Genomic DNA, 13982 nt, shown 5'->3' with positions numbered 1-13982 from the left:
GATTTCCTACCAACGCGTTCTTTTCCAGTTGTGCCATGACCGCTGCCAATGATTGTTTGATATCTTGCAAATCACTAGTGACCTTGTGTCTTTGAATCTCCATGTGATCTACCCTTTCGTCGACAGTCCCAGATCTGGTGCTCGGCATCCTACTGTTGTCTTTAGGTTTTCCTCGCTCTGATACCAAATTGTTGAGGTTCTACCTCAACACAGGCTTCTCTTCGAGGGAGAAGATGCCTCCTAGGTTGAAGATGGTGGGAGTGAACAATGGAGAAGTGGGAGTTGGAGTGGAAATTCAATAAAACTTCTCTTATTCCTCCAAGTAAGTACAGGACCTCTTTTTATATCTCAGAAATGGGCATGTGGTATTTTATTACACTAATCTTGATTTCTTGGTTTGCTATTTGTAACTGAACCATGGTTGGTTGCCAACTGGTTCTTGGTCAGTTATGCTGAGCAGTCCCTTCTGCTGAGATCACTATCTTTTTCCTTCTAGAATAAACTTTCAGCTCTTTGTTCTTCACTCATTTCTTTTTCCCTTCTTTCTTTATAGGTTCTATATGTGATCTTTTTGTATGGAATATTTCGTCAAAGTTTTTATTGTTTTCTCAAAAGCATACCAATCTACAATATGTTTCTTTCAGTAGAAATAGCTGATAACAAATTCTGATGTATACTTTGTGAAGAAAAGTAGAAGACACTGAGAGGTTTCAGCAAGCAAGAGAGAAAGAGAGAGAAGAGAATGGGATGAAGTCAGAATTGAATAATCTGGTCGCCAACCCCTCTTAGATTTATATACTTAAAAATAAAAGAATGGCAGATTATAAGAATGCCCTTAGTAAGGCAGCTACTTTAAGTAGTTGAACAGTCACAACTTAAATAACATAAACTAATGGGCCTAAAGCCCAATAACTTCCTAACTAAACTTAAAAATAAAAATAAAAGACTAGGCCCAATAACTTGAAATCGACCCAACTCAACACTCCCCCTCAAGTTGGGAGTAAATGTCACACATTCCCAACTTGCGTAGATCATACTCCAGCTTGTTCCTTGCAACACCTTTTGTGAGAACATCAGCAAGCTGCAAATCAGAAGCAATGTATGAAAGACAAACTTCCCCTGAAGTCACCCTTTCTCTTATGAAATGTCTGTCCACTTCAATGTACTTTGTCCTGTCATGCTGAACTGGGTTGTGGGCAATGTTAATTGCTGCCTAATTATCACAGTACAGCATCATAGGTTCTTTTGCCTCAACACCAATCTCTCCTAACAAGAAGCGGATCTAGAGAAGCTCTGAAACTCCATGTGCCATGGCTCTGTATTCAGCTTCTGCACTTGATCTTGCCACAACTGTCTATTTCTTACTTTTCCACAAGACTAGATTACCCCCAACAAGAGTGCAAACTCTTGATGTAGATCTCCTGTCATCAAGGCATCCTGCCCAATCAGCATTTGTACAAGCCTCTAGCTTCAGCTGTCCATGATCAGCAAATAGTATGCCTCTGCCTGGGTGTCCCTACAAATAAGCAAGAATCCTATCAACAGCCTCCTCTCTGATATCTCCCAATGTCCTTTACCAGCTCACCTTCTGATGCATTAATTCTATGTACAAGCCTCTAGCTTCACCTTTGTTCCAAGTTTCCCTGTTTCTTGTAAAAGGTCCAGAACATACTTCCTCTGAGAAATAAAAATTCCATCTTTAATCTTGCAACCTCAATGCCCAATAAATACCTCAGCTCCCCAAGATCCTTAATTTCAAATTCTCTGTGTAGATTCTTCTTCAGACTGTCAATCTCATCAGGTCATTTCCTGTGACTACAATATCATCCACATAAACAATCAAGACTGACACCAAGGACCCCCTCCGCTTCACAAACAAGTATGGTCAGATTGAGTCTGAGTGTAGCCAAAAGCAATCAAGCCCTTCCTGAACCTGTCAAACCATGCTCTAGGAGACTGTTTTAAACCATAAAGTAACTTCTTCAGCCTGCATACCTTCCCCTTTTCAACATCACTGTAGAAACCAACAGGAAGATCCATATACACTTCTTGCAAATCCCCATTCAGAAAAGCATTTTTTACATCAAGTTGGAACAAGGGCCAAGAGCATGTAGCAGCAAGAGAGAGAAGGATCTGAACAGAAGTCTTCTTTGCAACTGGTGCAAAGGTCTCTAAGTAATCAATGCCATGGGTTTGAGTGTACCCTTTTGCAACCAGTCTGGCCTTATACCTTTCTATACTTCCATCTGCCTTGTATTTAACTGTATAAACCCATCTGCATCCAACAGTCTCCTTGCCCTCTGGTAGATCCATAATCTCCCATGTCTAATTCTTAATTAAGGCTTCCATCTCTTCCTGCATAACTATCTTCCACTCAGGTTTGGAGAAAGCCTCATTGACACCCTTGGGTATAGACACAGAGTCAAGGGAAGAAAGGAAAGCTCGATAAGAAGGAGAAAGTCCAATGTAGGATAGGTACTATGAGATACAAGGAGCAATACACTTTCTCTTCCCTTTTCTGAGTACAATAGGAAGGTCCAGGTCATCTGTAATGGGATTAGTAGAATCAATCGGAACTGAAACATTAGAGAAATCAAGAGGAATACCTAAGTCCATGTCAGTCGAATCTGGAGTCTCCAAGGAACCAACAAGTGATGTGAGTTCTGCTGCAATGGAATAAACCTCCTCGTGAAGTCGTTGTCGTGAGTAACACTGAGAAACAAGACGCAAGGGAGGAGATAAGATAGGTGACATAGGAGGATCGGACACAAGAGTGAATACAGGGACTGGAACTGGAAGAGGAATAGACTGCTCACTCACTTCCCCAAAACACTCCCCTAAGAACCCTTTGAGAAAAAGGATATGGACTCAAAAAAGGTGACATCCATAGTAACATACTGACTCCCAGAGATTGGGTCATAGCAGCAATACCCTTTCTAGTTTTCTGCATACCCAAGAAAAACACACTTCTTTGCCTTTGGATCGAGCTTCGAGCGGTGAAGACCAAGAACATGTGCAAAGCAAACACACCCAAAAACCCTGAGAGGGATGTGGAACATCTCCCCCTCAGGAAAGAGGAGGCTGAATGGGGTGCTGAATCCAAGTAGACGAGAGGGCACCCTATTAATCAGGAAGACTGTTGTGAGAAGTGCATCACCCCAAAACTGAACTGGAACAGTAGATGTGATCATCATGCTTCTTGCAATCTCAACAATGTGTTTGTTCTTCCTCTTTGCAATGCCATTCTGCTGTTGACTGTAAGAACAACTGCTCTGATGGATAACTCCATACTCTAACAGATACGGAGCAAGGTTCTTCTCAAAATATTCCCTGGCATTGTCTGATCTGAACACCTTCATTCATACCCCCAAACTGTGTTAGCACCATCTGATGAAAATGTCGAACCAAGGATGGTACCTCGTCACGGGATCTCATTAAGTAAATTCAAGAATACCGAGAAAAATTATCCACAAATAAAAGGAAATATCGGTAGCCACCCATAGAAGGAACATGGTATGGTCCCCACACATCAATATGAATAATATCAAAAGCAAATGAACGCCTTTTATTACTAGCTATAAAGGAATGTCTACAATGTTTTCCAAGCTGACAACCTCCGCACTCTAAACTGGACAAATTAACAGACTCAAATAGCTTTGGAAATAAGAAACGCAAAGAAGAAAATGACAAATGACCCAAACAATTATGCCAAAGCATAATTTGACCAACAGACTCTGACTCAAAATCCCTGCTAACATGATGACTCCAATGATGAGGAAGCGCATCCAGGAGGTAGATTCCATTCACCTCACGACCACTCCCAATCGTCCTCTTTGAAACCAGATCCTGCAAAACACAATGGCCAGGAGAAAAAATCACTAAGCAGTTCAAGTTCTTAGTCAAACTACTAACAGATAACAAGTTAGTATTCAATCTGGGAACATGAAGGACAAAGGGTAGGGAAATGGAATCAGTAATCTTGACAGACCCCTTCCAAGCAATGGGAACATGAGATCCATTGGTTGTGGAGACTGTCTCTGCCAAAACAGAGTTGGTAAGAAGAAAAAAGTGGAACTATGGGTCATGTGCTCTAAGGCTCCAGAATCTATAATCCAAGGAGGTCCCTCCTTACCTGTAATAGAAACATAGTTTGTAGTGGCATGTGAACTACTTGTATGAGCAAAGGAAGTAGAATGTCGACCACCAGAACCACCTGTACCTAGCTGTCCACTTGTTACTAGATTAGGGCTGACTGTATCTCGCTGATTTAGGAACTGCCCATATCTCTCAAGTTTGGCCTTACTGCAGCAGCTGCAACAGACTCCAAAGTAGTTGTAGTATGGGAGCTAGGTATGTCACCAGTGACTGCCATGTTAACATTTCCCTTCTTGTTTTTGAGTCTATTCAGCACAAGATGAGGATGAAGCTTCCATGAGGTATCTCTTGTGTGTTTACGCTTCTTACAGTAGTCACAAATCAAATCCTTCTTATCTTCCTTCCTGATTTCACAATATTGACCATGGTTGATTGTTCAAGACCAGAATTCTTCATCATCACATTCCTCCTACTCTCTTCCCCTGATACAAAGGCATATGCCTGAGAGAGAGTAACACTATCCCTGGAAAGGATATGTTGCCTTGCAATATCATATTCGGGATTAAGACCAGCAAGAAATTCAAAGACCTTGTACTTTTCTAAGAGCTTCTAGTAGGTAGTTGCATCCTTAGTGGTTTTTCAAACAACTGTCTCCAAATGGTCAATCTCCTGCCACAGAGTTTTAAGGGCCAAAAAATAAACAGCAATAGGTTTATCTCCCTGCCTAGTAGCAATAATTTGGTTCTTCAACTGATAGGTCCTAGCAACATTTTCACTCTGTGAGTAGGTTTCTATAGCCCCATCACATATTTCCTTAGCTGTATTTGCCCACAAAAAGATTTTACTTATATGGAGCAGCATCAAATTGCACAGCCAAGTCATTACCATATAATTTTCCTATACCCACCAGGAGTTGTTAGTCTCGGGTTTCACTTCCTCACCAATGATATACCCCAACTTTCCACGAGCACCAATGGCCATTTTTGCAGATTGTGACCATTCTAAGTAGTTTGTACCATCTAACTTAACTGTAATGATGGTCTCAGCCCCGAAAAGGTCTCTGACACCTCTCACTGGTCTCATTTCACTCCCGGGTTTGTTTTCAGCTCCGTTACCCTCCATAATTCCCATAAAAGGGTTAAAAGATCACTTTAAGATGGCAAAATATGAAACAAATTCCTTCAGGTACCACAGACACCCTTCTAGTACCCTAGATGATCCTTCCACAAAATATTCCCTTTCTACGGGATGGGAGAAGAGAGAGAAGAGGTAGCCGCTCTCTCCAGAGACATCCAAAAAAGGTAGGACTTGAACCGCCCTCTTCAAAAAACTCCAAGGAACCCTAAAAAATTAGGGTGTCACTTCCTAGGTCAAAATTGAAGAGTCCTACAAAACCAGGACTCTCCCCCTTTCACCAATTCTTCCTGAATTTGATGGGAAACCCTAGACCAGCTATAGGGCAAAACAGATCCACCAAAAAATCCAAAAACTGGGCTTACCTGAGGTCTTCGATTAGCCTCTCATATCACCATGCAGTTGGCCGATCTAGAGCTGCATGATAGAGCAGCTCAAGAAACCTTCAGCTTGTTCTGATACCAAGTAGAAATAGCTGATAACTAATTCTGATGTATACTTTGTGAAGAAAAGTAGAAGATACTGTGAGATTTCAACAAGCAAGAGAGAAAGAGAGAGAAGAAGAAAAAAGAATGGGATGAAGCCAAAATTGAATAATCTGGCGCCAACCCCTTTTGATTTATATACTTAAAAATAAAAGAATGGCAGATTACAAGAATGCCCTTAGTAGGGCGGCTACTTTAAATAGCTGAACAATCACAACTTAAATAACATAAACTAATGGGCCTAAAGCCCAATAACTTCCTAACTTAACAACTTAATAAAAATAAAAGACTGGACCCAATAACTTGAAATCGGCCCAACTCAACACCTTCTAATTAGAATTCCAGCATTGACTGCAGATAGAACAAAGAAGATACAAAGGGCCTTCTTACAGAAGGGTTAGACTAATGAACAAGGTATTACTAAGAAAATGGATATAGAGATTCAGGAAGAAGCAGCAAGCCCTTTGGAGGAGAGTAGTACTGGAGATTGCAATTTTGGATGAGATCCAAGCCCTGTTAGTACCCCATATGTTGTTAGGACTTGGAAAGGGATCACAAAGGTTGCATCAGATTTTGTTTCGGAGTGTTCTTTTCAGATGGTTATTGGAAATTGAATCAGATTTTACGGGGACTATCAGTGCTCAACAGGTAAACTTTGATTCATTTGTCCCCAGCTCTATAGGTTGAGTTATTTGAGAAACTGTACAAAAACAAACTCTAAGAAATATGGGAGGGTCAAGTCTCAAATCCATCTTTTAGAAGGTTTTTGCTTGAAAGGGAAACAGAGTAAAGAAGATAGCTCAGCCAACTCTTTTTACATCAAGCTGATTGTGTGGGTGTCCGATTGACATATCTCACCAATATTGACAATATTGGGACTGCCTCCCAGCAATAAGCTTAATCTTCAGTGAAGTAGGACATTTTTTCGAATAATTAAGAATTTATTAACTTAAAAATTCAAGCTAATACAGACATGCCTTGGACTGGCACCTCTCCCATAGAAGTGGTTAAACCACAAATAGAAAAATTACAACTGAGCCCAATACAAATGATCCCTATATGCCCCTCCTAAAACCAATACAAATGATCCATATTTTCAGTGGAGCAGGACCATTTCAAACACCTTTCACTGAAAACCAATCATGAGATGAGCAAAAAAAGAGCTTAAAAGGCCCATACACCATATCTTCTCGTCATATCCATCCAATTGGATACACACCCCACCAAGGTTAAGTAACAAGCACCCAGATCTTCATTGTTGAAGTCCCTGAACCCTCTCCTAAAACCCAAGTCCCAATACAGACCTGAGTGTGAAAAGCCTCTGAAGAGATTGGCTTATCTTTATCAAAGGAAAGAGAAAAAAATCTAGGTTATCTGGAATAGAAGGTACCTGACCTCAGAAAGAGGTCCTCAAAAATCTCTCTGGGAATTTAGATAGGAGAATACCTGATATTCCTGTCAAATCAAGATTGAATAGCTTTTATTGCTTTTCCAAGGGCACTTTGGTTGACTCTATCGCTAGTCTAGAGTCCCAACCATTTAAGTGAATAAGGTACTTGCTATTGATAATTGAATGCCAAAGGTCTGCTTCTCTCTATAGAACAGCACAACCACAACTGTTTCTGTACAATGGAGGTATTTTTCCTTGGCCTACCTGAAGCAAGGTCCTAATCTTCTTTACTTCTGCACATAGAGACACAATTTAACAAATGATCCCTTTCCTTTTTAACGTCATCAGAATCTCACCAGAAGTCTTGACTAATATTTTGATGTTTTTCATGACTTCCATAGGCAACTTATCATATGCTGTACACAATGTTGTATTTTTTTTGTGCTCTATGATACATAAAATCATAGTGTACATATAACAGGATGTTGTTCATTACTTTTTTATCAGCAACACAAAGTCAGAATTTTATTAATAATGAGAAACAACAGAGTACAAAAAAGAAGTTGTGATAAAAAGCAACTAAGCAAGCCCTTTACAGAATTAACCCCCAACTGAAACTACAAGTATGCCCAAATGGCCAAAACATCTGTTTCTCTGAACCCCCTGCTTAGCAAGACTGTCTCCCAAGCTGTTAGCTGATCTTCTGACCCATCTAACTTGAACATTCATGTCTTTTGCAGGCAATTTAAAACACCGGAACTCATTTTTCAATTGCCAAGTCACTCCTATTCATTTTTCAACTGTCTCACTACAATCTTAGAGTCACCCTCAATTATCAGCCTATTAACTCCTATTTCCTTGGCTTTCTCAATCCCACAGAGTGCTGCTAGAAATTCTGCTCTGGCCAAATCACCCTGCTTAATTGGGCCTGAGAACAAGGCACAAATAGCACCATCCTCATCTCTAAGTACTCCTCCAATTCCTAAGGGGCCTGAGTTACCCATACTGCTGCCATCAAAATTCAGTTTCAACCAACCTTCCCCTGAGGGTGACCAAACCTCTAAGAATTTTGGTTTCCTAGAGGAATTTCTGCAATACCACCCCCCCAACTCCAGAAAAAATTCACCTTGAAATCTGTGAAGTTTCAAGGTCTTATCCCAATGAGCAACCCTAAAGGTAATGGTCTCTATAACTGTCTCTTTACTTCTCTCCTTCTCCCCAAAGTTTCTTGTATTTCTTTCTTCCCACAGTCCAGACCACTGCTGCTCTTGTACATCTCCACAGGATTTTGCCCCTCCTTTTTTTCTCCTCAACACGGTAGGGCTAAACAACCTCTCCAAATTGGCAGGAGACCATCTGCAACCAAAAAAAAGAAAAAAAGAAACCACCCCCAGATATAGCAAACAAAGGGACAGGAGATTAAGAGATGAAAGCAGTCTCATGGTTTCATCATTCAGCTTACAAAGAACACACTAGTTGGGAGACAAGAACCACTTAGGCCCTTTCCTCTGAAGCAAGTCATGTGTTAATACATCCATGGACAACTTCCCAGCAAAAAACACTCACCTTAGGAGGAATAGGAATACACCAAACCTCTTTAACAGGAAAGGAGGGGGAGGAGGAAGTAGAAATAAGAGACTAGAATGAATTACTTGAGAAAGCCCCTACAGGGTTAAGGGACCAGATTTGTGCATCTCTCCCCTCCATATCAAAGAAAATGGAGCCCAGAATGTTCAACAGGTTGGATATAACAGGATTTCCAACTCTCTAAGGTTTCTAGTAAAGCCCAAATCCAACTCAGACCGAAGGAAGAATGATGATGTTGAATGAAATCAGGCACAAACCTATCTTAAGGCTAGAAAGAGCAAAGAGGGAAGGGAAAGCATCTCTCAATGGAGATTCCCCAACCCAAACATCCTCTCGGAATCTTATCTGGGAGCCAAATCATATTTTACGAAGTTAAGAAAACAAGGGAGGATACCGTGTATAGCTTTCCAAGGTGCAAAAAGAGTATCTCTATATAGACAACCAGCTTCCCATCCATTCCTTGATCCCCCATGAATACTAGTCACAATTTTATGCCACAACCTGTCACTTTCTAGAGGTAATCACCAAAGCCACTTACTCAAAAGAGCCAGATTTTTCAGACTCGCATTCCCAATACCCAAACCCCCTTCTTCCTTCCTTTTCGCCGCTAATTCCCATCTTAACAAGTGATCTTTCTTACCCCCTCCCAGTTCCCAAAGAAAATCCCTCATTAACTTCTCAATTCACTTCACCATTACTTGAGGCATCCTAAAGATTGACATAAAATAAACTAGAAGAAATAATTTATTTAATTGAAGTTATTCTTCCACCCAAAGAGATATAGTTCCTTTTCCAGCCAGTAAGCCTTTTTCTCAATCCCTTCCACCACTGGAGTCCAAAAACTAGACAATCTAGGGTTACCACCTAAAGGCAGCCCTAAATATCTTAGAGGCTACTCTCCACTCTCACAACCCAAAGTCTCTAGAACAACCCTAAGATCCCTTCAAATTCTTAATCCCCTCCCTATTCTCTTCATTGCAGAAGATTAAAATATCATCTACAAACTAGAGATAAGTCACCACAACCCTATCTCTCCCTAACAACCAGCCTCTGAACAACTGCAAACAACTGATTCTTGAAATCAGTTTACTAAGGACCTAAGATGCCAACATGACGAAAAAGGGAGAGAGGGGATCACCATGTCTTAAACCTATAAGCCCTTAAAAAAATCAATGACCAAACCATTGACAGTTATTGAAAAATGGCTAGTTTCCGAACAACCTTTATTCCACTTGCACCACAACTCCCAAAACCCACAAATCCTGCTTGATAATAAATTCCCAATCCACTAGGTCATAAGCTTTCTCCAAATCCAATTTGGTTGCTACTCCCTTATTCTTTGATCTTTTTTGGGCCTCTACACATTCATTTGCAATTTAGATCTAGTCAACAATTTGTCTGTCCTGAATAAAGGCGCCTTGAGACTGGGAGATTAATGAAGGAAGCACCCTTTTGACCCTAAGGGATAACACTTTGGCAATCAATTTGTAAATGCTTGTTACTAAACTGATCGGCCTAAAGTCTCTCAAATTGCAAGCATAAGTCTTCTTCGGGACCAAGGTAATGAAAATTGAGTTCATCCCCAAACTGGTTTTGCCCCTTCTGTGAAACTCCCTGAACACTTTAATCAAATCACACGTAGTAATGTCCCAACAATCTTGATAAAAGGCCATTGTAAAACCATCAGGCCCTGGTGCCTTTGACCTATCCACAGAAAAAACTGTTGCCTTAATTTCTTCCTCCTCAAACCTTCTTTCCAAAAAGTCCATTTGGTTAGCTTCTAGCACATTCCAATTAAATCCTCCCACTGACCAACTGAGTGGCCTTCTATAAATTGATTTAAAGTGTTCCACAAAGGCCTTTGCTACCTCACCTTGATCTGTGGTTTCTACACCCCCACCACCACCGATAGAGAGGAAATAAAACCCTTTTGTCTTTTTCCATTAGCAATTGAATGAAAGAATCGAGTGTTATCGTTCCCCTCTTTAATCCACTTCTCTCTCGAATTTTCTTTCCAACTAATTTCCTCCCTAAGAAGAGTCACCTCTAGCCCTTTCTTACAACTCCACCTCAACTCCTTGTCTCCCTATCCTAGAGAACCTTCCTCTTCCTATCAATTTCCTCAATTTTTGAAATTAAAACAGTCTTCCTCTCCTTCAATCTCCCAAACTCTAATCTATTCCATTCTTTGAACTCTACTTAATTGCTTGAATTCTTGATGCTATACCTTCTAGCTTGGATTATTTGTTTATTTGATTGGATTCCATGTGTTGTGGTACTCATTTGCATTGATTTACTATGCTATTGATGTGCCGCTTTGCTTATTTGTTTGTATTTTTGTTTGATGGAAATTCATAATTATATGTCTTGATGCTTTGCTGAATCATATTTATCATATTGTGTAATGGAATATTGAAATTTATGACTGAAAGTGATGAAAATTCATAACTTGAGTGATTGTTTCTCACTGTCATGATAATTTTGTGTAAAATTCTTTATCATTGGCCTTCTTTCAGTATTTTCAAAATGGAAGTTATCCAATAACTATAGATGCTACTTGTCAAAAAATTACCATTCTGTTGCTTAGGTCCCCTCCCAAACACTCGAGTTACAAGATGATACCCTGCCATCTAGTCTCACCCTGCCACCTCAATAATGATAATACCCATCCAACTAGTTGGTCACCTAGGTGATAGGCCTTAAGAATCCTAGGTTGCCACCAGGCAATACTTTAGATACACTTTTTTATTAATTAATAGAATGTATTAAAACAAATTTTTCAAATGGAAACTGTGTGAAAGAAAAATAAAATAAAATAGACTTAGACAAACAAGGAATATTACAACTTGAAGATTTACAAAGTTGATGTCACCAAAAAGGTCAGAATGAGATAAACAATAAAAGATTTTTTTCCTTTTTTTGATATGCAACAATAAACTACAATTCAGGAAAAAAAAAAGAAGGCTCTAAATTAAATGCCATAAGAAAATAAACCAAATATCCTATATTATATTCCCAGTTTGACTTGAGGAAAGGGGAATTTTTTTACACATGTTAGGCTAACCCTATTCTTTTCCTTTTAATAGTTTATAGCCTATCTAATGTTCCATGAATAGAGTGTGGAACAGGTGAACAAGATCAAAAAGACATATCTTAAAATACTTGCTCAAGCATGACAACCCCTGTGAAGGAAATATATGCAATAAATTCAACTTGAAATAATACACTAGCTTCCTGGTACTAAATCAAGTTTCTAACCATTGTATGAATGAGCATTTGATTGAACTCAAAAAATGAACTAATGAATAATGCAGACAAAATTTACTAATTTGAACGTGGAAAATGATTACACAGTATTGAAATTGATGTTCTTGACTCTTACCTCTTCACTCATGAAAAGGCGCAGGGTACTGTGGTATAAGAAAAGCCTTGGTCCTGCAAAGAGGAAATAACTGAGGTAACAAAAGATGATTTATAGAAGACAATATCAAACTATAACCTGTACATAATAAAGATCAAAGACACAAAGTACTGCTGAAACTGTTGATCAGTTTAGAAATCACATAACTGCAAACCTTTCATAGGTATAGGAGGCAAATTTCAAAATTCAATAGAATCACAAATATGACATGGTAAAGAGATAGAGTTAAAGAATATACATGAAGTCATGAACAGGAATAAAGTAAGAAGGTTGAATCTTGAAGAACCAAAGCAAGGAATATATAATTGGAATTGAGGACCAAATTCCATAGTTCCATCTAGATATACATGCTTATCAAAAGCAATAATCTGAGGTTTTGTTGATCAATTAGAGGATGCATTGGTTGAGAGTGCAGCTAAAGACACCCTTCACCGAGAGAAGGTTGCTAGCTTAAACCTTCTTGCATAGTCCTTTAAAGGGCATGGGGGGATTGAAAAACTTTTATCCTTTTTTATCAAAAAAAAGAATAAACATTATACAAGAACTGCGTTCTGATACAGCAGATGCAAGAGAAGCCCTGAACAATAGACACCCCAAACATGTGATGCAACGAGAGAAACAGGAAATCATAAACAATAGCTACTGTCCTAGAATGTCAGAACCCCGATACAACTAGGTCCCATATTCTCTGTGGGAATTTTCTTATTTTCAAAATAGGAAATCAAATTGGTCGGGATCATTAATATTCCAACCGGTAAGACCAATCTAATAAACGCAGAAAGTTTCTCCTACCATCAAGACCTAAATTCATCGAATCTTACAAAACCAAAAGTAGCCTCTGAATGGAACGCCAGTAGACAATTCAAATGCTAATGACAATGAAACATACTTTTTAATGCCACGAGCCCCACTCCAGCTGCCACGCCACACGTAATCATAGGATGCAGAGCTGCAAGAGTTAAACCATCTGCACTAAAAGAAGATGAAATATTTTAATACACATGAAACAGAATTGGAATAAAGGAAACCCATAATATTGCCAATCCCAGCTTCACGAATAATGCTAATGAAAGAAAAAAACGGACCTTTTATCTTCCCAAAGAAAACATCTTCATAAGTATTGAACTCAGACTTGATATCTTGCAGATTGTCCTAAAACTCAATAGTTTGACAACGCCAATATAGTTAAGATTTGGATTAAATTGAAGATATTAAAAAAATGAACAATCATAACACAGAGTTAGTAGTGACGAATAGTTCTAATGATAACAACAACAACAACAATAGCAATTGGGAATTGAGAAACGAACTAGGGTTTGGTGGAGATGAGCAGAGGAAGTGGAACGTATTTCAGATAGACGAGATCCAGCGACTTCTATGGTGGAATCGACTGTCTCTTGGATTGTTTTCTGGACAAGCTGAGCCTGCTGAACTGCGTACTCAATCCATGGCGTCTGTTGATTTTCCATTGGTGATAACTCAGGTTTCTCTTCTGAGTCTGCAACCGTCACCATTCTAGCGTTTACTTCAAGCTTCGGCCGGTCAGGGTTTATTTTGTCCCTATAATTAACTCTCTTCAGATCTTCCTAGTTTCTTTCTTGAAGGCGGAGAGGACTCTGGTCGTGAAAGCTGCAACGTTGCGGATGCATCAGTTTTCGCTCATGCATCATAGTTCACAGCATTAGCACTTGGATCTGCAACTAACACTCAAAACAATATATCGCTAGGCACAAGCAGTTTTATGCCACCTCTTATCGTGCAAGTGTTGTACCTTGGGACCAGCGGGGAAAATTTTAAAATGTCATTTGGAGATACAATTTTTTTATGATTAGGTTATATTTTTTAAATAAAATAAATATAACTATAAACA

At 39.3% G+C, this 13982-nt stretch overlaps 1 protein-coding gene across 1 annotated transcript in view; it reads right to left on the bottom strand.

Moving 5' to 3' along the window:
* LOC104598502 (alanine-tRNA ligase) overlaps positions 1-13762 on the bottom strand; it is a 35238-nt gene extending 21476 nt beyond the window's left edge. Inside the window, exons 1-4 of the mRNA XM_010260598.3 lie at positions 13423-13762; positions 13198-13264; positions 13002-13079; positions 12074-12126 (exon numbers count right to left, since the gene is read on the bottom strand). Of these exons, the coding sequence (XP_010258900.1) occupies positions 12074-12126; positions 13002-13079; positions 13198-13264; positions 13423-13626 (402 nt within the window). The 5' untranslated portion in view covers positions 13627-13762. The remainder of the gene's footprint in view (positions 1-12073; positions 12127-13001; positions 13080-13197; positions 13265-13422) is intronic.
* Between the last annotated feature and the right edge of the window lie 220 nt (positions 13763-13982).

Source organism: Nelumbo nucifera, chromosome 6 (genome assembly GCF_055504915.1).
Source record: "Nelumbo nucifera cultivar China Antique chromosome 6, China Antique-T2T, whole genome shotgun sequence".
Taxonomy (NCBI): Eukaryota; Viridiplantae; Streptophyta; class Magnoliopsida; order Proteales; family Nelumbonaceae; genus Nelumbo; species Nelumbo nucifera.
The sequence above is the reverse complement of the archived record's forward strand: the minus strand, read 5'-3'. Positions and strand labels throughout refer to the sequence as shown.